We start from the raw sequence: 24,395 nt of genomic DNA on the forward strand, positions 1-24,395 counted from the left end.
GTAGCTAATTCTGCTTGTATTCTCTAAGCTGGTTCTTGGCTTGGTTTTTAAAAAATAATCATAGACTTTCAAACATAGCCACAAAAAAGTAGGAAGAAACCAAGAAACCCTGTTACTCTTGAATTTTAACATTCTTTTGTTTCTCTTTGCCCCTTGCAGATATAATACACTGACAATTTACACTCCTATTGGCATGGACATTTTCCTATTGAGCTTTAGTGTTACAGACTGGTTCGAAAATCTGTTCAACCAATCATCTTTTTAGGAAATGCCGTGAACACAAATTTGCAAACAAATGCAAAGCATTTATAGGCACCCTCTCTAAGCCCCAGCTAACAGTGCCTACTGTTAGGAATCCCCTTGAAAGCAAGCGGGAGACCTGGAGGAAGTGGGATAATGAGGACTTTATAACCTATTTCCACTTGGAACTTTCTTTGCTCTGACAAACAAGAGGCTGTCACTTTTTGTCTTATTCAGCATCTGTTGGTCTTAAATCACCCCTCAACAAAGTACTTTTGCTTTAGAAGTTCTGGATGTGCCTTGGCATTTACAGAGCCTAATTATAAGATGCATATGAAAATAATCTCTTTATAAGCCATAATTGAATAGTCACTTCATCCGTACCCATTATGCAGAGCCCGTTCATAAATTATCACTGTTTAGTTTAAAAGGGAATTTTTATTTTTATAGATTATTCCTTTCAAAAAACAAAACTCACCTAATGTGTTCTCTTAGCCTTAGTTGCTAAGGAGTATAGAGTCAGATATATTGCTTAATTTTAGTAATTTGCTCATCCAAGTTACCCATTTCCTTTAGGCAATTTTTCTGTGCTGTTTGCTCTGAATCCTAGTGCCCTGAACTAAGCTCAGCAGCACTTAAGGAGCTAGGCCCCACTTTTCTGAAAGCTTTGCCCTGGCGGAAGCAGCCCTGTGGTGCACAGGCCCTCGCTAGTTAGACCACTGGCCTCTGTCCATTGCACTGTCTGCTTCAGGCACCATGGAGGGTGTATCCTTTCGTACCACGCCCAGTGCGTGTTGATCATATAAATCACCAGGTTGTCTTTTTAATACATAAATGATTTTTGTTTTTATAACTATTTGTAATAACAGCAATTAGCAATCAATATGTTGTGTTAAAGGCAGCATCTGCTTCTCATGTATAAACCAGGAGTTATATGGATAGATATTGGTTGTCTTATTTTATAAACAGTATCCCAGGTCTGCTTTGACAAGAGACTGCTCTCCAGTCCTAGAACATTACTTTTTGTTTATGAAGAAATATTATTCTGGAGTTGTCAACAGTATTATTTATGATGTACCTAGTGAGATCCTAAATATATACCCACATACACAGTAACTTTACTTCTTTGGGACATTTTCCACTTGTAAAATCTGAGGCTTGCTATTAAAAGAAACTGTCTCTAACCCAGGAAACCTCAAACTATTTGCAAATCTGTCTATATATAGAGAAACATCTTCAGGCCTTTCTGGGGACTCTGACATGGAATGCGCCCATGCCCCAGGTAAGTGTCCTCATGTGTATCCAGTCACAGTCTCTCCCTCTTTTTCCTGTCTGTTAGCTCCCAGTTGAGGATAAAATCAGGATCATTGCACAGAAGATCTATGGGGCAGATGACATTGAACTGCTCCCCGAAGCTCAGCACAAAGCAGAAGTCTACACAAAGCAGGTAGCTGTTCTGCATTGGTTTGTTCTTTCAACTGTTTATAAAGTGGGCCTTGCAGTCAGAATCCCAGACCTCTCCCAGCCCTTCTCTGGGCGGCAGCCTTTTCTCTCTTGAAGTACTGAGTTTGGATTAGGTGATCCAGTCCCAAGTTCTTCTCTACCCATAGGTGGTGTATGAGTGTGTGGAAAAGCCATGAGGAAATGTCTTACTAAAACATTGAGATCCCTCCTATCTGCACCAAACTATCATTTGTAGCCTCCTGTCTGCACCAAACTATCATTTGTAGCCTCCTGTCTGCACCAAATCATTTTTAATTGGTGATATAGATGAAAATAACATGCTCACTTGTGGAATACAGTTGTGAGTACTTACCTCCCTCACCCAATAGGTTCTTTCCCTTTTTTTAATCTATAATAACTAAGCTGGAGGGCAGTGAGGTAGAGATAGTTATAAAGTTTAGATGTTTCAAATAAATTGAAGGATCCATGTCATCCCAATGCCCAGATGTTCTTTGTTGTGGTGTCAGCTTTTCATTTGTCCTGCTTCTGTTCCCTTCTTCCCCCAGGGCTTTGGGAATCTGCCCATCTGCATGGCCAAAACACACTTGTCCTTGTCTCATGATCCAGAGCAGAAAGGTGCGCCCACAGGCTTTGTCCTGCCCATTCGTGACATCCGTGCCAGCGTTGGGGCTGGTTTTCTGTACCCCCTCGTAGGAACGGTAAGTGAGTGGTACAGGCAAAGAGAGTTGTGTGTTCATCTCTGTTTCTCATCTTAAATTGATTGCTGAAGGCATCAAGCAGATGCCAAATGAGCAGAGTTCATTGCTAAGGAGAAAGTTGGAGTCGGGCCGGTTATGGTTAAAATTCTTGTGCCGTGGACCATCTTGGTGTCAGTTCAAGGATGAGGCCGTGACTGCTTGTACTGAATGACAGTTCTGTTTCCAGTGACAGTATGACCTTGACTGAATCCAGAATGGGCCTAATTGATAGGCTGTGATAGTGCTTATATATATTCACAACTGACATTTACTGGGCGCCTTTCATAGATTAACTCAGTCCTCCCAATAGCCCTGTGAGGTAGGACAGAGGCTGTGCACCTCTTGGGTCTTCTTGAGAGGCCTAGAGCTTATGCCTGAAATTCAGGGAATTCATTGTTTTTGAGTAAAGAATTTCTCCCTTAAAATGTGAATGAACCCTATAGCTGTGAAAGGAGATGGCTTATTTACACTTCAAGATGAATTATCAAATGCCTTCTTATGGGTTTTATGCATATTAAAGGAGGAAAATTGCTAATAGGTAGAAGAATACTGAAGGACATAATTGCAGTTTGGACAGACTTTGTCCTGGGGTTAACATTGATCCCGTCCCAGGTTTCCCTGTTAGAGCATTCCTGTGTCCTATATCTGCAGGTTACACTTACCTGTGATACAGGATTGAAATATTAAACTAAGCCAATAGAAAAAGGAAACCAATAGATCTCCTTTTGGAGCTCTATTATTCTTTCAATATAGTAAGAAAGTAGTAGGAGGTGGCATTATAGATTTGAAAGTGTAGAACATTAAAGCCAAATTTCACCTCTGCCAATTTTGGCCAGGGGCAAGTTACTAAAGATGTGAGCCCTGCTCCTCTCAGTTCTCAGTGTGGGGCAGTATCATCACATAACAAGGGTGGTCAGACAAATGCCTGCAAACCAGCACCTCCTCAGCCACGCTGGCGAGCAGGAGGTTTAGCTTTGTTACAACATTCATTAGTTCTTGGGATTTGTAGAAATTCCCTTCTAATAGGAATGTTAAACCATTTACCCAGCACTTTGAATACTGCAGAAACTCTTTCTGGAGAAATTGTCAGCAGCTGCCAGCTGAAAGAGGAGTAGCTGCAGTCTGTACTGTCACTCAGGATGTGTGCGCGCAGAGGGGTGAAAGCAAAGCTAAGTGGTCAGGCCAATGGGAGTTTGCCTGCAGTTCAGAGAGAAATACAGCTTGCCCAGCGCAGGACGGTGTGCCATCTAGAGCAAACCTTCGCAGTAGGAGCCAGCTTGGACCAAGACATCTTCTCACGTAAACTGAATGTCCCAACAGTCACTATTCTCAGTACCTCCTAATTATTATTGTTTCCTGAACAGGACTTGGAGGATCTGGGTATTTTATGCATTAATTCAAGGTGTGGTGGCTTCTTTTTGGAGTTTTATATCTAAGTTCATATGTGTATGTCCCCATAACCTTATTTTTAGAAATTTTGTGATTATCAATATGACCAATGTTTCCAGTGTTTAGGGGAGAAAATTTCTCTTTGGGAAAGAGTAAAAATACTGAAAAATCCTAATCACCGTTTTAGGGACCATCCTTAGAATTTTCCACCAGCATGCTCGTTCATGCGTGTCTGTGTCAGTGGGCGCAGGTACTTTATAATGTCATCTTCAGGCTTTTCCACTAGGTCTGAGGACCCCTCCTGTCCTTTCCCCTCCTTTCCCCACATCCAGCAGTTGCTCATCTCTTTCGTGACATCAGATCTCTATAGTATGTTCTGGGGAGTAGTGATTGGCACTCACATGTCAGAATTAGGTTTTCTAAAGTGTAGATGTTTTGTGTTACAGAAGGTGACTCATTCTTTTCTATGACATTTTTATAGTTAAGTTGTAGAAGTTCAGCTTAAAGTCTTTTCCTGTCTGGATCTAATTTGGAAGTTGTATATTCATTATACAGGACATTGTTGCAGGTAAAATTCACTTACAAGCCTATGAATTTACATCTAAGTTATGTCAAAGCCAAGCCTTTAGAAAAGAAGAAAGTGCAAATATGATCCATAAACATTACAAATTCAGTTTTATAAGGCCAAATTGGACAAGAAAACATAGTTATTGTAAAACCATCTAGATTATGTACAGAAATGTCTTGGCCCAAGATAAAGGATACTAATTCCTAATGTTGTGTTGCCAAAGCAGAAATAATATGAGCATCTATACAAGTCTCATTAAAACAAAACTGAAACGCAGACAAGCCCTGCACCTTCTATGGTCTTGTGAAGTGAGGGCTGAGGAGGTGAGTAACTGGCTCCTCAGCCTTGCCAGCACCTGCCATGGAGGATGAAGGTGGATGCACACCTTCTTTTTGCAACTGTCAATTTGGAAGATGATAGTGAACCCTGGCATTTGGTTTGCTGAAAGACATGAAGGTTTCACTCTGATGTCATAGCAAGATCAACGACTTGATTTTTTTGTCCTTACCTTTTTAAAGATTATTTTAAATTATAGTTGACATACAATATATTAGTTTCAGGTGTGCAACTTAGTGATTCAACATTTATATACCTAACTAAGTGATCACCACACTAAGTCTAATAACCATCTAATGATTTGATTTTTAGTGTATAACAAGAAGAGTGCCACTTTATTGATGACTATAAAATAATCTGTCTTTGCGCCTTGAGCTTTCTATCTGAGAAGGTAGGGGAAAAAAGATCACTTTAAGCTTATTTTTAATGCTATTTCACATCTCCTAGATGAGCACAATGCCTGGACTCCCTACCCGGCCCTGTTTCTATGATATCGATTTGGACCCTGAAACTGAACAGGTGAATGGGCTGTTTTAAACAGGTAAGTCGTTACTGGTGAGAGCTTTGCTTTTGTCCTTATGAGGCACATTTATGAATTATAGGACTCCAACTAAAGCTATGAAAATGTGAATTCTGATGTTTTCAAAACATTTCAGACATCACTGAGGGGAGATGAGGCAGTAATGAGAGTTAGCAGAAACCAATGAATGAAGTATTGATATTTCAACACATTTTTGGATAAAGCACGGCTTGTCACGAGTTGGCAGTGGAGGGGAGAAAGCTGCCGTCTAATGAACTGTGGAGGGACTGCAGGGAGAGTTTAAGCCTCTTCTGCCGGGGTCCGGGAGGCTCCGGGCTCCCAGCTGACAGCACGTGGGAGGACAGAAGCAGCTGTGGTCTATATACTCTGAATAGACAGTTAAACAGGAAGGAGTTGAGTAAATGTCCCAGAAAGTAGAAAAGAGAGGGAAACAGGACCAGTATAGGAGTTCTAGCATCTTAAGTGAAACTCCTCAAGTACTCATCACAATGAATGAGTCATCCCAGCACACATCCAGTTGAAATTTCAAAAGCATCAAAGATGAAAATCCTAAAAATCATTCCCCAGAAAATGGCTTGCATATGAAAAAAGGAGAATTAGACTGAACACCTGTCTCCTTATTAGAAATGAGAGGCTCTTATCGGAAGACTACCCTCCAAGTTCACAGGGGAAGATGACTTTCCACCTGTATTTACACCCTGCCAAATCTATCCAGATGTTTTCAGACACGTACAGGTTCCCCACTCCCACATCTCTCCTAGAAGAGGATTTAGCAGTCTACTGCAGCAAAATGAACGAACCATGAAGAAGGAAGATACGGTTTTCAAGAACCCGAATCCTGATCTGAAGAGTAATGAAGGGGAGTCCTGACAACTGCAAGTGACCTGGAATTACAAATCCAGTGTGGAACAGGACAAGGGAAAATTGAGAAAGACTAGAAAGAGCTAGAAAAGATAAATGTATCAAAGGATAATAGTGCAACACAAAAGTTCTCACATTGTTTAAGAAAGTAAAGGTCCACGTAGGAGCAGATTATAGTCACCATCTAAGCAATGGTAAGGATGGTTGCTTACAGAAGCAACTCCGCTAACAAAGAAGAGAGGCTGCTTGAGGCTCAGGGAACACTGTTCTTCAAGAGGGCGTGTGTGGCATTGGAAATGTCCCCTGGCTCATGCCTGCTCTGGCCTGGAACAGTAGTCACGTAACCATGATGTAAATGCCACATATCATTTTCAAGTGTGTGGACTGACGGACCTTAGAGGACTTGGTTGTGGGAAAGGATGTAATGTTAACAGCTTCGGCATTGTGAGAGGGTGATGATGGTGTAGTGTGGAAGGGAAGAAATATTTCAACACTTAGAGAAAACATGTATTTCCTGTTTCTTTTTCCTTCCAGATTGTTCATCTTCAAGAAGCTACTTCGAAGGTTCGGCCAGCGTGTATTCAGGCCTGCTGTCACTTAGGAAATGTGGGAAAACGGAGAGAAGTCAGCCCCTGCCCTGAAGACCTTCTGAAATAAATAGTGGGATTTCCCCAGAAGCCCTTTCTCTGGTCATAATTCCTGTCATCATGTATAAATGAACATAAATCATGCACATGTCTATTTACTTTACTGAAATTCCACAGAATAAAAGAAATCATTTTGCTATCTCAGTGTTTAAATATAAATTGTGGCATTAATAGACCTCTGCAATACCTCTGCCATCCTATATGAGCCCATTTGCAGGGCAGACCCCTGAGATCGAAGAAGCAAGTTGCAATATGTACTTTATGATACTGTTTTGTTTAAAGGGGAAAATGGTGCATGCGGCTCTATTTATGGGAAGACACATCAAAAGAAGCAAGGCATGGAGGGATGTGCCTTTTTATCATATACCTTTCTATATATATATAGAAATATATATATATATTTCTCTCTCTCTCTCTCTCTCTCTCTATATATATATATATATCTATATATATATATATTTTTTTTTGTACCTTGGGAAAATGTTCATACAGGTTTTTGTCCTGCACTTAGAATTTCCATTTCTGTCACAGCTTTAGCACCATTTATTTCTAGAGTCCTCAAGGAAGGCTAGTCATATAGCACTAACTGTAGCTGTTGGTTCAGCAAGTATTTATCGAGCTTTTACCATGTGCCTGGGCTCTATTGCTCCCTACAGATTTTTTTTTTTTTTTTTGCTTAAATGTTTTCCTTCTTCTTTTTTGTCTTCTGTACTTCCTCTCCCATTTTCCCCTCCCTTTCCCCCCTGTCTTCTTGCATTGGATCCTTCCAGAAGATGTTGCATCACCACTGGCATTGTGGCAGAGCAGTATTTTTCCTGGGGTCCTTTGTTTTATTATTTTTAACCCCAGCGTCATTTAACAACAACGTTATTGTTGTAATACAATCAGTTTTGCAGATCAAAGAAATGATGGCAGTGATTTAGGGGCATATGGCAAAGGAGTCATGAGTGCATAGCCCCAGCTCCTCCATATTTTATACATTGCCTGGCACATTGTACACTCAGTGGCGGTGTCAGTTCCTGTTCCAAAGCATTATTTGGGCCCTGTCTGCGCAGAGTTCACTGTTTCTGTTGTAGTGTTGTTGTTTTTAATGTCCTATAAAACCTCATCTAGAATGGGACTTGCTGGGAATTCAGTTTGTAAAGAGAAGAAAGAAGTCTATTGTCAAATATGGTGACTTAAAGACCATCTTAAAGTATTTAGGCTTCCTCATATCACTAAAAGCCATGTGGGTTTAAATCCTTAATGTTGATAGGAATAATAAACTCAGTGGGGGAGGAGGTTTATAAGTCAAAGATTATGAACAAAGCACTAATATTATAAATAACGCAGGTTTTTTTTTTTACCAGGTATTGCTTGGAATGAATGGACCATTACTGCAAGAATTTCCTAAGTAGAAGTACAGTATGCTTTCAGTACAAGTTCAAATGATACAACTCACTTTTTCCACTTGGCAGTATATCTTAGAACTTTTACTACATCAGCAGTTTGAGATTTCTTTTGGCTGTGTAGTATTTAAACAGCCCTCTATCGATGTATACTTACCATCGTTTGATGGTTTTTGCTATTACAAATGGTGTAGCAGTGATACTCCCATAACATGTATCTTTGCAACTTGTGTAGAAGCATCTATAGGATAAACCCCTAGCAATGGAATTACTCAAAGAGTCATTTCTATCTTCAAAATGGGTGCTGACCTTTGGTTGGAAATGTGAAGATAGGTTAGAACAAGTCTGTAAATTAGATTTATATCTCCATTTTACAGAAAAGTAAACTTCAAAATTGCACTGCTACTTCCTGCCAGATGAACTTAAGGTCAGCTGACTCCAAAGCTTCTATTCTTTACCATCATTCTGCCTTTCAGAGCTCTTTCTAGAAGGCAGCCCCTGCCAGGTTGTATAGAAATGGACATCCCATTGTGACAGGTGGAAAGCTGTGCCCATTTCACATCCCTTCAGAAGGATGGGGTAATAAAAGGTGGAAGAAGCAGAGGGAAGAAATAAAGAGGTTAAGAATGCTGCTGAGTAATTAGTGGTCTGGGTTTTGTTGAATTGATGCTTTAATCTGTGATGAAGAGGTGATGAAGGCATAAAGAACAGAAAAATAACTGCAGGCTAATTGGAGACCTGAATTCAAGACTTGCAGGAGCATTAGTGCTTGAGGTATGTGTTGCCAGAGAAGATCTGGTGCCTTTACCTTGGGGCTAGTAGTCCTAGGTCACTGGCCTTCTTGTCCCCATTCTTACCCTCTGGGATGCCAATGCCTTCCCATGTTTGTCATAGTACTGATAACAGATTACACCCTCTCTGATCTGCACTTCAGAGGCTGTTGATGTGCACTGAAGATGTATGTACACACAATTCAAAAAAGACAGCATTTATGCGCTGTCAGGTGAAGCCGATTACAACAGAATTACTGCCGTGTTTGTGTTGGCTGGTACGACCCTGATGGCGCCTAGGAACAGATCCAACTACCAGACAACTGGAGCCACAGGTTCACTTAATGGTGTACCAGGGAAGAAGGGGTGGCACGCTCATTCCCAGAAGATCTCAAATGTAAGAATGAGTATACCAAAGAGTTATAAACCATTTTCGGTAGCTACAGGCCCAGGCTGTGGGTGGATAGGGGCTAGGATGGGGAAAATGGTATGCTCCATAGAGATCAGATAAATATGTAAGCTATTTTATTGGCACGTTGTATCTGGTGATGTTAACAAGCTGTAGGTAGGATAATTTCTCATCAGAAAGGAGAGATATTTATAGCCTGTTTCTCATTATATAATGAAAAGCTACTAATGGAAGAGCAGACAATGATAAGGGTAATAGCTTACCGTCACTCAAGTGAGTTCAGGGATGACAGCTTCTTTCATGCATGAGGTACTGGGTACATTTTTTTGAAACTCAGATGTCGCATTGGATTCTAGTCATATCCTAAAAACCACAGTGCAGTATTTTATTTACAGTACTATACTCTGTGTGTGTGTGTGTGTGTGTGTGTGTGTGGTAGAGGTCGGGGATGAGTTATTTGTGATATACCTTAAAGGAATTTCCTTCAAATACAAAATAAATTCACTTCTTACCTCAAACCACCCTTCAATTCCCTTTCACTAGTCTTTTTTTTTTTTCTTTCTTTTTTTAAGAAAAGCAAGGGGAATAAGATCCACAAGTCATTAAGGTGGCCTTCGTTTTAACCTGTCCCTTGTTTCATTGCCTACTACTTCCTAAGAAGACAGCTATGCTACCCTGTCTTAATCTAGATAAGCTCATCTTATTTTTGCCTGAAGTTGTTGCTAACTCCTAGATCTGCTAGTTGAGAAAACTTGGATCTCGATGAGTAATAGCACCTCAACTGGTTATGAGTAGTATGGATTTCTTTTGGCTTAAGGTTCAAAACTAGCAACCAACAGGGTTAGCAACCCATCTGGGGATATAAAGGACATTTTCACAGAACAGTCTTTGCTGAATGAACAAAGACAAATTGAATTATTTTTTAATTGAATTATTAATTACAACTAAAGTAAATGCTTGTGGACTTTCCTGTTTTATAGCTCTTGTCTCTTTTATCTGTAAATTTAAGATCTAGAGTCAACTTTGCTATTGTATCCTAATAGTTTTTTCCTTAATAAGTCTCAGTGAAAGCTACAGGATCTTACAAAGGTAATACATATTCCTGGAACTACATCCAAAAATGGCTAACAGATTTACTCTCCCAAAGATCATGATCCTATTGAAGAAAGGAGCTAAGTAGAACCGCTGCTCAGTAGTTCTTCCCTGGCCACGACTGGTTGGATGCTGTGCCTGGGAGGGGAGAGAGGAGGAAGCAGGAACTGTGCATCCTGCAGGACCTCACATCTGGAGCTTGCAGGATTGCCCTTGTAGGTAGTATTAAATTCAAAGCGAGGCACCGTAAGCTCTCATAGCAACACCTTTCATTGGTGTTAATGAAAACAATGTGTTATGTGTATAAATAAATGCTTGTGGTGCTTTTCACTATGGCTAGCAACTTGTCGACTCAGAAAATGTATGGAAATACACCACCTAGCCAGTCGGGCAGGAGGTAGATGTTGCCTGAGCCCTTTGCTCTGATTAGGACTGAAATTGTAAGGAAAGCCACTTTTGTCCACACTCACCCCACCCACCCCTTAATTGAGATGGACAAGGTTAAGTGGGCATCTAGCAATATCCTGAAGGGAAACACAGATAACGTGTAAGCGACCTAAACTTATTATTGGAAATATGTAAGGTATAAAGGACGAATGGGGATGGGTTTCTGTGCCCTTGTGACCTTGTCCACACAGAGATTGCGTCGTCTCTACCTGCCCCCTAAACTAGGGACGGGAGGGTCTGGGGCTTGGACCTCCGACAGCTTGTTTGGCAATGAACCATGATAACCTCTTTACATCCACACCCACTCCTGGGAAAGTTTTCTTTTCCTGTTTCAATTCAAACAAATGAGATCTCATGCTGCATAGTTTTGAATCCTACTTTAAAAATGTGCTATCTGCTGTATCTTTAAGTATTAAGTGTGCGTGTTGGGGAGGGGGCGGTTATAATGTGAGTGCCTGTAATTTAAAACCGGATTTTGCTACTTCGCGTCTCAGAAAATGCGGAGCTCACTGCGTGGGCCCCCGCCCCATCTTCCCGCTCTCTTGGTGGTTCCCTTGCCCTTGTCCGGATGTGGTCGCGTAGCGTAAGTTCGCGCCCGGGCTGGGAGCACGAAGGTCTCCTCCCAAGTGTGTGTGTGGCGGTGGGGTGGGGTGGGGGCGGAGGGAGCAGACTGCTCGCAGGTGGACCTGCTGATCCCCACCCCGGCCCTGACCCCGCCCCGCGCCCACCCGCTCGGCGCGCATTGGTGCCGCGGGCTGTCAGTCCTCGCGCTTTGGGGAGGGGGCGCCGCCCGGCTGCGGTCCCTCTGCAGAGGGCTGCTCGCTCCGGGTGCGACCGTGGCTTCTCGGTTGCCTGGGTGCCGGGCCCCGCGACCGCCCCCCAACCTGGGCAGCAGGGACCCCAGTGCCCTCGGTAAGTGAAGGAGGGCGAGGAGGTTGCGGGGAAAGAGGGTACAGGCCAGTGTCCGGTCCGCTGACCGCCTGCGCAGCGGGTGGGTGGGAGGTGCTCGATGGACCCCTAGAATCGCGTCCCCTGGAGATGGCCAGGAAGAACCAGGAAGGTCATTTGTCCATAGGAATCTTCAGCCAGTGTGATCCTCATCAACTCTGCCCATCTACCCTCTTAGCTTCACAGCTAGTCCTAGATGCATAGATTGCCGATAGCTTTTTTTTTTCCTTCTTTGCCCTTTATTCGCGGGAAATGTGACTTTGGGTTCCTGGCATTATAATTGTGCAGATAGCTTGAAGCTGGGTTATCTGTTGCACGCCCCCGGCACTTTCCTTTTTGAGTAGTTTATCCTGCGCTCTAGCTCATGCCATAAGGCGCATCAAGCCAGAACGAAAGACGCCTTCCTCCAAGAGGAAGCTTCATGGTCCACATCTTCTGGTGCTGGGAAAGAGTCACGGCTTTTCTCAGGGAGTGGTTGCTCTTTGCCTCCTTGCGTCTTTGCTCAAGGGAAAATGGAAGGGATATTTTTTTTAGGGCATTAGACTTGCGATTCTATTAGTAAATGACAACAGGGACTTTAAGATTCCTGAGGCGGTAAAACTACCCTTGCAGGTTAAAGACGAATCATTTGCAGTCTAACATTCCGCCAAGTTTTAATGGCTACAGACTGCATTTTTCCCATTTCAGTTAATTTTTTCTTTGGATATTTGTTTTATTTCTACGGTGTGATAATTGTTCAAGGGAGCTCAAGCAGTTGTCTTTGAGGAATCCATATTAGTTTCAAATGATACATCCCTAAACATGATCTAATTTCAACATTTGTTATACATCCTCTAGCTAATAAAAGTTCTCAGGAGCTGAGGACTCACAAGAGGTGAGAAGACTTAAAGAGAGCTATAATCAGCTGTCGTTCTACTACTTATGGAAGCATTATATGAGGAGGGACACAAAAAAATGTTCATATTTTAGTTCCATCATTGTTATAGGATGACTTTATCTTTCTGTCAGAGGCATGGAGTATGTAACAGCCAACCTAAGGGAATATTTACTTAGATCATAAAATGATTTTCAGAGTTCCAGTTCCTTCTGTGGTTCATAGAATCAAGAGCTACCTAAATAAATCTTCAACAGTGAAAGACTTACAAAAAAAGAAAAAAGAAAAAAGTACAAGGAATGAATCCCTTTGCTTATTTTAGGACCTCCATCAGCTAAAATTCATAGGCTTTTTGTTAGATGATCACTTCATCTCTTCATTGGTGCTGTCAAACAAGTCTGTGGATTAATTTTTAAATATACCTTTATGTTTATATATTATCAGTTTCCAAGTTGTACAGCTTATCACCTGTATTTGGCTTTCAAATTAGTTCTAAAACCAAGAAAATAAAATTTAAGGAATTTCAAAAGCTTGATTTTAAAATAGCAAGAACTCAGCCTAATCTTCATTCAATAATGAGTTGATGGGAGTACATTATGGTTAAATAACCATTAAACATTAAAAAAAATATTTTTGACTAGTGAATCTAGTGTAGATTAGCATCTCCAAACAATTCATTTTTCTCATGAAACTCTAAAAGCCCAATTGCAGAGCATGGTCTTCAGAATAAAAACAGACAACCTTGGGTTGAATCTGAGCTCCATTACCTACTTAGCTGTGTAATCTCAGGCAAGTTGCTTAATCTCTCTAAGCCTGTTTCTTCATCTCTAGATGGTGATACCACCACCTACTCACTTTGCAGTGCTGTGGGGGAGGATTAGAGATGTATGTACAAGTGCTTAGCACTTCTTTATATACAGAAGTTGCTCAACAAATGTCAGCTATTATTATTATTCACTCTTACTGACCTTCAACTATGTGCTCATTATGTAAAATGTTTGAACAGCAAATACTTATGGGAAAAATGTCAACATACAACTAAATCTAAAAGTGGAGAATGACAATAATGTTAAATTTCCCCAGAGCATATATGAAAAGTAGCACCTCCTTGATGGAACATACATTTTTAGAACAGAAACCTTATGGTATAATGGGAAGAACATTGGAGAGTCAAAAGTCTTCAGTTCTAACTCTGGCTATGACCTTATTGACTACATGGCATTCGGCCGGGCAACTGCTCATTCTGGTACTCAATTTCTTCATCTGACCGGACTTGATTACTCTCAAATAACCTCTAAGATCCTTTGTGGCTTCAGAATTCTTTATTGCATGTAATAAAAATTACATTAGCTTGCTTATTGCTCTACTCTCCATTGTTTTTGTTGTTTTTTGTTAACTTATAATTCAGAGTTGTAAATAGTTCATAAAGACATCACAACTAAAGAATTGATAAAATAATATCGGATTTGCAGAATAATCCAAAATGAACTTTTAACAAAGAGAACAGAGCGAAATATATTCACACTGAAATCTTTTTGATGGGGCAAAAGTTAACCCCAATTTTTATTCTCCAGTTATTCTCAGTAAGTTATTATATAGGAAATATGCCTGATAGAATCATATACATTCAGCTGAAATAGTCTCTATAGAAATCAACAGGCTGATGGTGAAATAAAATACCACTTTCTTTTCTCTCATCAGGCTGATCTTTAAATAAAACAAAGATCTACCAAGTAAAGGGCTTTCATGAAGAAATTAAAGAGAGAAATTACAAGTAGTAGAGAAACCAGGCATTTGTATGCTGGAGAAACCACCTCAAACAACTGTATGGAGTAAGATGAAAGGAGTGAATATATCTGGAAGATATTTTCCTTAGTATGATATTTTTGCCCATCTTTTTGTCATAAACGGCTACCAAAGAAGCAAGAATATCATTTACCAGAGAAAGAAAGAGTGTAATGTAAAAATGGAGACCACAGTTTCTGAAATTCAAGTAGAAAGCAAAGATGAGAAGAGATCAGCAGAAGTCAGTCCTCAGAATGAGAGGCAGGAGGAAAAAGCATCAATGCTTTGCTTCAAGAGAAGAAAGAAATCAGCCAAAGCAGCGAAGCCCAAAGCTGGCTCTGAAGCTGCTAATGTGACAAGGACATGCCCACCAGAAGCAGGAGCTTCCGATCAGCCACAACCCCCAGGGCGGGCCTGGGCCTCCCTCAAACGACTTGTAACTCGCAGAAAAAGGTCAGATTCTTCAAAGCAGCAAAAGCCCTTTGAGGCTAAAGTACAAACTGAAATCAATACTGAGGATGCTGATCTTTCTAAGAAAAAGGCAAAATCCAGACTTAAGATTCCCTGCATAAAATTCTCAAAGGGAGAGAAAAGACGTAATCATTCCAAAATTATAGAAGATGCAGACTGCAGCGTCAAAGTTCAGGGAGAGGCTGAAAGGTTGGATACAAAAACTACGACCCAATCAGACGACCAGGCAACAAAGACCAAGTCCACCCAGGATGTAAGTGGAGGTGTCTCACAGAAAGAGGGTGATGAGGTCTGTGAATCAAATGTGAGCAACAGTATAACTTCTCCTGGAGAGAAAGTGATTTCAGTAGAACTTGGGTTAGATCCAGAGCATTCCGCTATTCAAACAGGAACTCTAATCCTTGAAAAAGGTATTGAAAACATTGAGGAAAAACAAAGTGTCCAACCCCAGCAAGCAAGCCCACTTGAAACTTCAGAAACAGAACATCAACTACCAGTGGTTTCTGATGCTCCTCCTTCACCTGCAATCTCAGATCAACAAATTGTGGAAGAAGCCAGAAACAGTATCCTAGAAAGTGAACCAAATTGGAAAGACTATGAAAGTGGAGAGACTGTAGATGAGGAGAGTAAGCCAAAAAATACTGAATTGAGTCAGGAATCAGATTTTAAAGAAATTGAGATCAGTGCAGAGAAACCCATACCAGAAGAAAGCAAAAGAATGGAGCCAATTGCTATTATTATTACAGACACTGAAATCAGTGAATTTGATGTTAAGAAATCTAAAAATGTCCCGAAGCAATTCTTAATTTCAATTGAAAATGAGCAAGTCGGGGTTTTTGCTAATGATAGTGGTTTTGAGGGTAGAACTTCAGAACAATATGAAACACTTTTAATAGAAACAGCTTCTTCTCTTGTCAAGAATGCTATCCAGTTGTCTATAGAACAGTTAGTTAATGAAATGGCCTCTGATGATAATAAGATAAACAATCTTCTACAGTGACTTAATTTCCAGATCATAGGAAAGAGAAACAAATGTTTAAAAATGAACTATCTTATATACTTGTGACATTTCTTATTCAGTAACAAATGAGAGATTTTCATCTGTGGAATTTAAAGGTACAATTCCAGCCCAGATGTGCTAAAGAATCAAGTTTATAAAACCATTCCTACCACTAAAATGCAGTCACTTCTGGATTGGAAAAAGTCAGTACAGATTGCAATGCAAAGTGACATACAAGGAGTTGCTAAAATGGCATGTGAAGATTGGGGTGCCTGGGAGAAGGAAGATGTATTTTTTGAGCACTTACAGTATGCCATGATCTCTTTAATATCCTCTGTCAGAAAGTCTAGTTTCCTTTTGATAGTTCAACGTGGTGTATAGGTTATCATTGCATTCGGTTTTCAAAAAAAATTTTTTTGTTACAGTGCACATTTATGCTGTTTAAAATGGTGCATAAGGTGAGCTTTTTTGTGTGAATGTGATTTATAGTTGTTACACTCCTAGGCAAGTAGTCTTACCTCAGAAAGAAAGAAATATATTGCATTTCCCCAATTTCAGCAGAAAATGCATGTTTGAATTAAATATGGGTGTTTTCTAGTCTTGCTCTAGTCCCTTACAAAAGCCATTGTCAAATTACTTCAAACAGGCAAACAATCAAGTGCAAAGCTGTGGAAACGGAGTACATTTTCCCTCTTCATCTTTCTTCTGCCTCCCAAAAACCTGTATAAATCTATTTCTTCACGTGATCATCTGCTGAAAAGATTTTTAAAAAGCAACAGAAACAAAAAGGTGGAATATTTTCCATCCAGGAGAAGGCAAACTTCCCAAGTAACAAGTTGTCACAGATAACATGGGCTTGTCTTGCAGGATTACTTCTTTAGAGACCATATTCATCAACTCTTCTCCAAGTGAGAAGAGTGGATTCAAAGCCAACCTGGCAGTAGAAGTCCTAAGGGGTTCACATAATAATTTAGTGAAAATATTATTCATTCTTGACCGAGAATGAGCCAAGTACAAGGTTGTGTAGAAAGTGAAAAGTTATTGCTAACATTTAAAGTTGTATTTTAAATGTCAGTATTCTTTCATTGTGCCTATGTGTGAGAGACACTATTATAAAACATTTTACATTGAAAATTAACTTTTTCAAATTAGTTTTTTCAATCCAGCTAATTATCCCTTATCAAAAAATGAACTTAATATAACAAGAAGGGCTTATTTGTATTTTATCCAGTTATTTAAGTAATCAACCTCATCAATGATTGCTGTATTTTTTGAGAAAGTGATTCTATTTCAATCTTTTCTTGTGGCCATAATACTATATAACACACTCCCCTACCTCACAGGTTAGGGCTCATATTGTATAGTTCCCCAGTGTCAAACTGAGTGACAGCATTACTCTGAAAGTAGATGAAGTAATGAAGAGCTTTCACTTGAGTTGTAAGGTATTTGTTAAAGAGTAATTTGTACATTCTTAGAGAAAAGAATGTACATTAGATGTTTTTAAATGATCTGGTGGCTTCTTGAATTATTTATGGATTGCAGATAGAAAGTATGTGCTAATTTGTCCTGTAGAATCTTCTTTGTTTAAATACATATTGACACTGCTGGCAGAAGAACCTAATCTGACTTTGGAACTGAACTAAATAAAGATATTATTAGCAAGATTCTTTGCTGAAGTGCAAAAGTACTCTCCCAGATTTTCCTACTTTCATGCTTAGAACCTTGGGGAGAGGGAAACCCACTAAAATCCTTCAATTTAGCAAGATGAAAAGTGGATCTTTCAAAATACATGACCCAAGAAATCAATTTTAGTTTATAACTTTTAAACAAACAAAAATACTGCTAAGTCATCTTTTCTAAAAGTACTCTTTTTAATTCACTATATGTGGTGCTAATGGACTTGGATAGCAACCAGCAAACATATTTAAAAGTGAATAATTTAAAAAACCTGATTAAAATTTATGCATTTTACAGTGTTCTGAAAAATCCTGCCTTCATTTACTGCAAGGATAGCTCAAGCCAATATACATGCACTGTCAGTTTTTAGTAATCTCTTATGAATCAGAAAAAATTATAGCACTTAACAGTTATTAAAAAATATTTTCAAAGGTTTAGGCATATTTATTTCGAAGTTTTAAAAACAGATACTAGGTAAATATGTGTAATGACTTTTTATTTGTTAAAGCATTTTATCTAGTCCTAGGTTTCTTTTTCCCCCTCACTGTGGTTCGATATATATTTTTGGTTAGAATGTATTATAATTTATTGTTTTTGTGATGAGATATATACTCTATTTGCATTCATTCTTAGGTGGTTTCTTCTCAACCTTTTCTATTGAAACTATCTGGTGAATTAAATAAGTAGGATTCCAGTTTGAAAAAGGAATCCAGAAATTAGTGTTTCGATATGATTATATCTTTCAAATGGTTAAATCCTACTACAGTGAATTCTCAGGTGATCCATATTCCTTTGTTGTTATAGAAATAATTAGGAATCAGATGACTTAGAAGTCTCTCATTAAATTTTTATTATAATGGTATTTATTTTAAGCAATTTGATTTTATATGCAAGATATTAAATGAATATAAATAGGTTCTCATTCAATTCACATCCATTTAACAATATTAAAATGATCATTTAAAAGGCAACTTAATAATACCACATTTTCATTTAAATTTACTGTGGTATAAAACTGCTTTTAGTGAACATTAAACAGTAGAGACTCGGTTTCTCTTTGAATTGAGTGTTTTACAAGGCTGGTTGATTTATCAGATACTTCTTAATTTTTCAAGATATTATCTCCCCCCCTTTTAAGAGTCAAGTATTATTCACTTCACTTTACAACCCGGCGTATATTAAAATCCTCCACTATTTTATGTACCATTATTCACTTAACGATTTTCTCAAAGTACTTTATAGGATATAAAAATAGTACCCAGTAACATTTAGGTAAAGGTTGCAGAAAACAAAAGAACTTTGAAACAGAAATTAAGTTCTGTGCCACCTCCTCCACTTCAAAGAATAATAAGCATGTGGCAAAAATGTAGTTCTTCAGAAAAGCTGTCTGCATAATTTTCCTTCAAGGAAATCTATTTGACAGCACAAAGTCTGTAACGATCTTAATTGGTCTACTATTTAGTGGAGTCTTAAAAACTCTATGATTTATTTCTGAGATTGTTTTTTCACTAGTGTGTGTGAACAGCCTTCTTGCTAAAGGTTTTTCAAGATATGGGTCACGAGAGGGCACCAATCAAACCTGGCTTCTGCATGCAATTCTAAGTTAACTTCGTAATTTCTAACTTCTAGTTGTCTTATTTTTTATAGTTTAGAATTTTTTTCCCGAGGATTTACAGCAGCATTTAAAAAAATAATTGTTAAGCTTTAAAATCCCATCGTTTGAAAAGATCCTTTTAATGTCAACTTTATTCTACTATGTAAAGTCTACTTTCTAATTTCATCTGACACTGAATATATCAGGGGTTAACTTTTCTGCCTGTCGTTTCTGCATTTAAAAAATCCTCATTTTAAGGGTTAGATTTCTTTAGATTCAAATTCCTATAATGTCTTATTGTGTAACATGAAGTTTCTTATTTTACAGAATTCAAAATTTCAATATGTAGTACATTTTATGGTACATTTTTAAAAATAATTTTTGTAATGATACTTATAAAAATTTAACAGAAGGAAGCTACATAAAATTTAGATGAAATTCAATTTGATTCAACATGTGTAAGGTATATAACACATGCCAAACGCTGTTTGATAAAGGGGACAGGCTCCGTGCCCTCCAAGAACTCAGCCTAGTGAACAGCAGCAATAGGCACTGGGACAGGGGTTAAGGCAAAGAGCCATAGGTAATGCAACATCGTGAGTACCACAGAGGAGAGAATAAGGAGAAAATGATTAATTTTATCTGGTGTGGGGAGGTGGTCATATAAATACAGGGGCAGTTTGAAAGCATTCAGCTTCTAAATAGTTAAACAGTATATTCCTTCTGGTTTATGAACAGGTGCAGAAAAAAGCCTGCATAATGTTACATATTTATAGTCGTTCTTTGTCTGTAAAATGTTAAGTGGATGAGCTATTATGAAAGTAAAAGTTCCATTTTGTGTTTCTCATTAAAATTAGTACTATATTACTGTGGATCAGATGCTAATATTAAAAAAATAATACTCTGTAGAAAAAGTTTTCAACCTGAATTAATACATGTACTGACTGTTAATACAGAATAAATGTTATATTGGCTCATGTTTACTTGATTTACCCAATCTTTTAATAGAAACATGGTATATTACTTTCATTTCCTAAAACTATAAAGATCACACTGACCTAACTACGGAGTTAGCACTACCTAAAATTCTACTGCTGATTGATTGGGTGTGTAAGACAGACTTCACAGTGACGTGCCTTTTAAAAGAGTCACCTTCAGCAAAGAGAAACACAAATATCTAGACCTTGAATTCAATTTCATTGAACTAATTTCACATAAAGAACAATTCTGATGCCTTCTATGAATTTGACAGAGGTGCACTTGTTTTCCTTATCTCTTGCTATACTCATTAGTTGCCTTGTCTACATTATATTAAACTATGAATTGTTAATAATCTTTATGGTTTTCCAAATAACTAAGCAATCTTGATATGAAAATGCTTAAAGTCATTCAGATGGTACCTACTGAAGCCAGGTGTTTCAAAAGTTGTTTACTGAGACACTGATTTTATTCTCATGTTGACAAACCTGTTTTTTCTTAAGCACAGCCCAATAATAATAATTGGGCTATATGAAAGAATGTACTTTCCAATCTTGGGACCTATTTAAAGTTGATAGTGCCTTAAAAGCCCTAAAACTAAACTGTGTTCCAAAGCAAAATGTCTTATTAATGTATAAACTCTGTACATAAGGTATTTACTATTTCACATTTTGTAGAATTAAAAATGTTTTATTAAATGACATCTTTCTAATATAAAAGATAAATTACCTTTTGTAAAATTTCTCCTCACAGGCAATTCTGCTGAAATCTGGAGTCCCCAGCCCCTTTGTGAGTACCTGCCCTCCTCAACCCCTGAAAGCTTGAGATCACCAGGGGTTAAGTTCCTGAGCTTAGGAAAGAGAGTGAGCTATATGTGTTTGTACACGAGCACACTACACTTCTACAGAAAATCCTCAGCAAAGCTGAGCACAGGCACCATGAACAATTAAGGAACACCTAGGTGAGGGGAGAATGGTGCAGTGGCCCCCAGCCTGGAAAACTCCCAAACTGAAAGTAGTCTCTGTAAATTCCAACCTATCTTAACAGCAATGGTATCGATGTCCAGCAGTTTCTGCACATTTGCAAAACAAGGCACATCTCCCTATGACTCATTTTGTCACAAAACTCAAATAGGACTTTCGGTCTTATCTTGATCTGTATGAAAGTGCAATTATGAGGCAAGGATTAAACCTTTCACATACTTTTTCACAACTATACTTGTAGCCATAAACCCCAGGCCTTCCACTTCTGCACTCTTGGGAGTTGTGGAGCACAGGGTGACTCAAACTTTTTATTCCCAAATCTCTACTTTGACATCTATACCTTTAGGTCACAGAAAAGTCTGGTCACAGGAAGGTATGGCTATAAGTGGGTCTCTGGGTCACATCTGTGATCAATCACGATCACAACTAATGCAGCTACAAGCATGCATGCTCAAATCAAGTATCCTCATATATAATTACAATGCAGACATTTCATATGGAGAAGCCATTTGCAGCATAAAAACTTAGTCATAATATCACTTCTCTTTAAACAGGTCATCCAAAACCAGAGTAATTCAATCCTGATCAGAATGGTTAGACTTGTCCTTGTGCTCTGTGTAAGGCTGTGATAATGGCATACAAAATGTCAAAACAATTAGTCACTGTTCAATTCAGGTGCAAAAAGTCAACCTGACTTTATGATCTTTTATAGAGATGTACCACAGCTTTATCAATAATTTTGCTGATTTCAGAGTGAATTGCTTAGAATTATCTTTTTAGTTTTATGGATTTCCTCTATACCTTTAATGTCTGGCTGATGTGCTTTTCCTGGCCTGTGGAAGGTTGAATAGTGAACAATAATCATCATAGTTCATTAAGCTCTAAGACATTTGTATATTTATCTGGGTGGTCTTAACTTTTTCCATTAAGATATAATGTCCATACATCTAAAACCCACCCTTTTTAGTACACTATGCAATTTTACAAATTTTGACAAACGTAGTTGTGTCACCTAGGGGGTATTTTTTCTTATTCTGATTTGTTTTTTATACAGCTGTGTATTTAATTTCCTGGCTGCATCAGTGAAAATTGCTACTTGCTGCAGAAATTAAAAATAAGGGCTTCTTAAACCCAACATTTAAACCAGGTAAGGAAAGGCAGGGCTACCGTGCATGGCTGTGCAAATTCTGCACGGCCCAACTCCAGAAGTATTAGTTTGGTAGTGGTGCCCCCTAGCGTTTATTGTGCATAATGGGCTCGGCCATCTGTGGTGGCTCTGAACATAGCCACCAATTAGAGATCCGCAAAAACTGTGGTGTTAACAGTGAAATAAGAGATGTTTAAAATAAAAAAGGAGTCTTTCATTTATATGCTTTTCCTCCCACACTTGAAAATAGTGTGATAAAAATAGAAGACAGTTACCACTGAGCTCATAGCACTAGTCTTGCATATATGTAAAAAAAAGGCAATGTTGAGAAATGAGAACTGGTCAAGACTTTTGAGACTCACTCTACTGGAATCTTCGACCCGCATTGTAAAACTTTGTCCTTCTGCAAATGTTATATCCTTTCTAAAGAACCACCATAGGTTCTTTAGAGTTTCCTCTCTAATAAGGCACTTAGTACAAAATGCCAGTTAACAAATTTTTTTTTACTTACCTACATATGGTTTGGACTAAGTGCCACATGGCTTCTGCTACAGAAAAATGTGGCATAGCTAAATTCCTCAAAGGCCTGTTTGGTCCACACAAATCTAACACGACCTTCCTGAAATTCAGTAATAACATAAACCAAGGGGTGACAACTACAGCTGGTGAGGGCCTCCTCAGGCTTCCTTCCTGCATAAGCCTTTCCTCCAGGTCCCAGGAAAGCAAGGACCAGTTCAGTTGTACAGAGAATCCCTCCCAGAACACTGCCATGCTTTCAGATTTCTGACACGAAAGGACACCATTTTTCTAACAGTTTAAGGGAAGATACTTTATTTTCATTATTTTGATGCAGTAGTACCAAGTTGTTACAATAAAAGTTTCAACACTGAATAAACAATAGAAGAGAATTTATCTGAGAGGAAGTGGGTTCATGCTCCAAGTTGGCTAATCAGCTATAAACTAAATTTAAGAGAAGCATTTGGTGATTAGGTACAAAGTCCTAGGATAATATTAATAATAATATTGCAAGCAGAAATGATGGGGGGGAGGGAGACTATATTCACTTAGTATTGGAAGGCAAGAAGAGTTGAATGCAAAATAACTAATAAAGGTCTCATCTTACTCAGAGATTATAACTGGTTAGAAGTGAGAGAAGAAAAGAATAAAGAACACCAGCTTAGAAAGTCAGTTACTGAACCATAGTTAAAAAAGAAAATATATTCCAGAAAATAATTCACAGGATGAGGATATGAAAAAATACGAGAGGCAAGAAACAAGAGAGTATTTACTCAAATTATCTCTGGGTTTACCTCCTGACCAGGAATAAAACCAAAAACTGAGTTTGGTGCCTGATAAAAAAGCAAATATGATTGGGACAAATTCCAAAGTTTACAAGAATCCTCAGAAATGCTCAATATAACAATCACAATAAATGTGATATTTTAAAAAGTTTATCTGCTGCTATAATATATTTACATGTAAATTGGAAGCATCTCGATCCAAGAGGGATGCCAAAATATTACGGCACCTAATATCGGATTCTAGGAAAATCCTCATCAGTCATGACTCTATAAAGTAAAACAAGGTATAAGAGTAGCTAAGTACTAAACAAATAGTGAATTAAACAGATATTGATGCTAAATTTGACATAGTAAGTCTTAAAAGGTACATTGGTGCCACCTTTTGGGCAGATTAAAAATTTACACAAATTACAATATACAATCACATTTTAATTTCACAGAGACCTTGTTAGAGGCATAACTGTTTATTTCAAATATTACATGAATAGATTTAAAACTGTTTTGCTACTTAATACATCTCTCATTTTTAATAATCATTTTTGTCTTTTAAAAGCTGGGATAAAGGATAATACAAACAGAATTTAATTCTGAACTAACATCTCATATTCTGTAAAAACAGTATTAATTTCAACACTACTGACATTTTGGGCTGGACAGTTGTTTTGTGGGGCTATTCCTCGCATTGTAAAATGTTTGGCAGCAAACCTGGCCTCTACCTACTAGATGCCAGTAGTACTCTTCCCTCAAC

The 24,395-nt window shown here is 38.5% G+C and overlaps 2 protein-coding genes across 2 annotated transcripts in view; both read left to right on the forward strand.

Moving 5' to 3' along the window:
- The window catches only part of MTHFD1 (methylenetetrahydrofolate dehydrogenase, cyclohydrolase and formyltetrahydrofolate synthetase 1), a 51,266-nt gene extending 44,342 nt beyond the window's left edge, over nucleotides 1–6,924 (forward strand). The window contains exons 25-28 of the mRNA XM_039875213.1: nucleotides 1,580–1,687; nucleotides 2,250–2,402; nucleotides 5,182–5,275; nucleotides 6,671–6,924. Coding sequence (XP_039731147.1) covers nucleotides 1,580–1,687; nucleotides 2,250–2,402; nucleotides 5,182–5,271 — 351 coding nt within the window. The 3' untranslated portion in view covers nucleotides 5,272–5,275; nucleotides 6,671–6,924. The remainder of the gene's footprint in view (nucleotides 1–1,579; nucleotides 1,688–2,249; nucleotides 2,403–5,181; nucleotides 5,276–6,670) is intronic.
- Nucleotides 6,925–11,291: 4,367 nt separating this feature from the next.
- On the forward strand, nucleotides 11,292–20,221 carry AKAP5 (A-kinase anchoring protein 5). The gene is made up of 2 exons (XM_039875224.1): nucleotides 11,292–11,801; nucleotides 14,413–20,221. The coding sequence occupies exon 2, from the start codon at nucleotides 14,678–14,680 to the stop codon at nucleotides 15,965–15,967; it is 1,290 nt and encodes a 429-aa protein (XP_039731158.1). The 5' UTR covers nucleotides 11,292–11,801; nucleotides 14,413–14,677; the 3' UTR covers nucleotides 15,968–20,221.
- The last annotated feature ends 4,174 nt before the right edge of the window (nucleotides 20,222–24,395 follow it).

The sequence above is a fragment of the Pteropus medius genome, unplaced genomic scaffold (genome assembly GCF_902729225.1).
Source record: "Pteropus medius unplaced genomic scaffold, Ma_sr-lr_union100, whole genome shotgun sequence".
Taxonomy (NCBI): Eukaryota; Metazoa; Chordata; class Mammalia; order Chiroptera; family Pteropodidae; genus Pteropus; species Pteropus medius.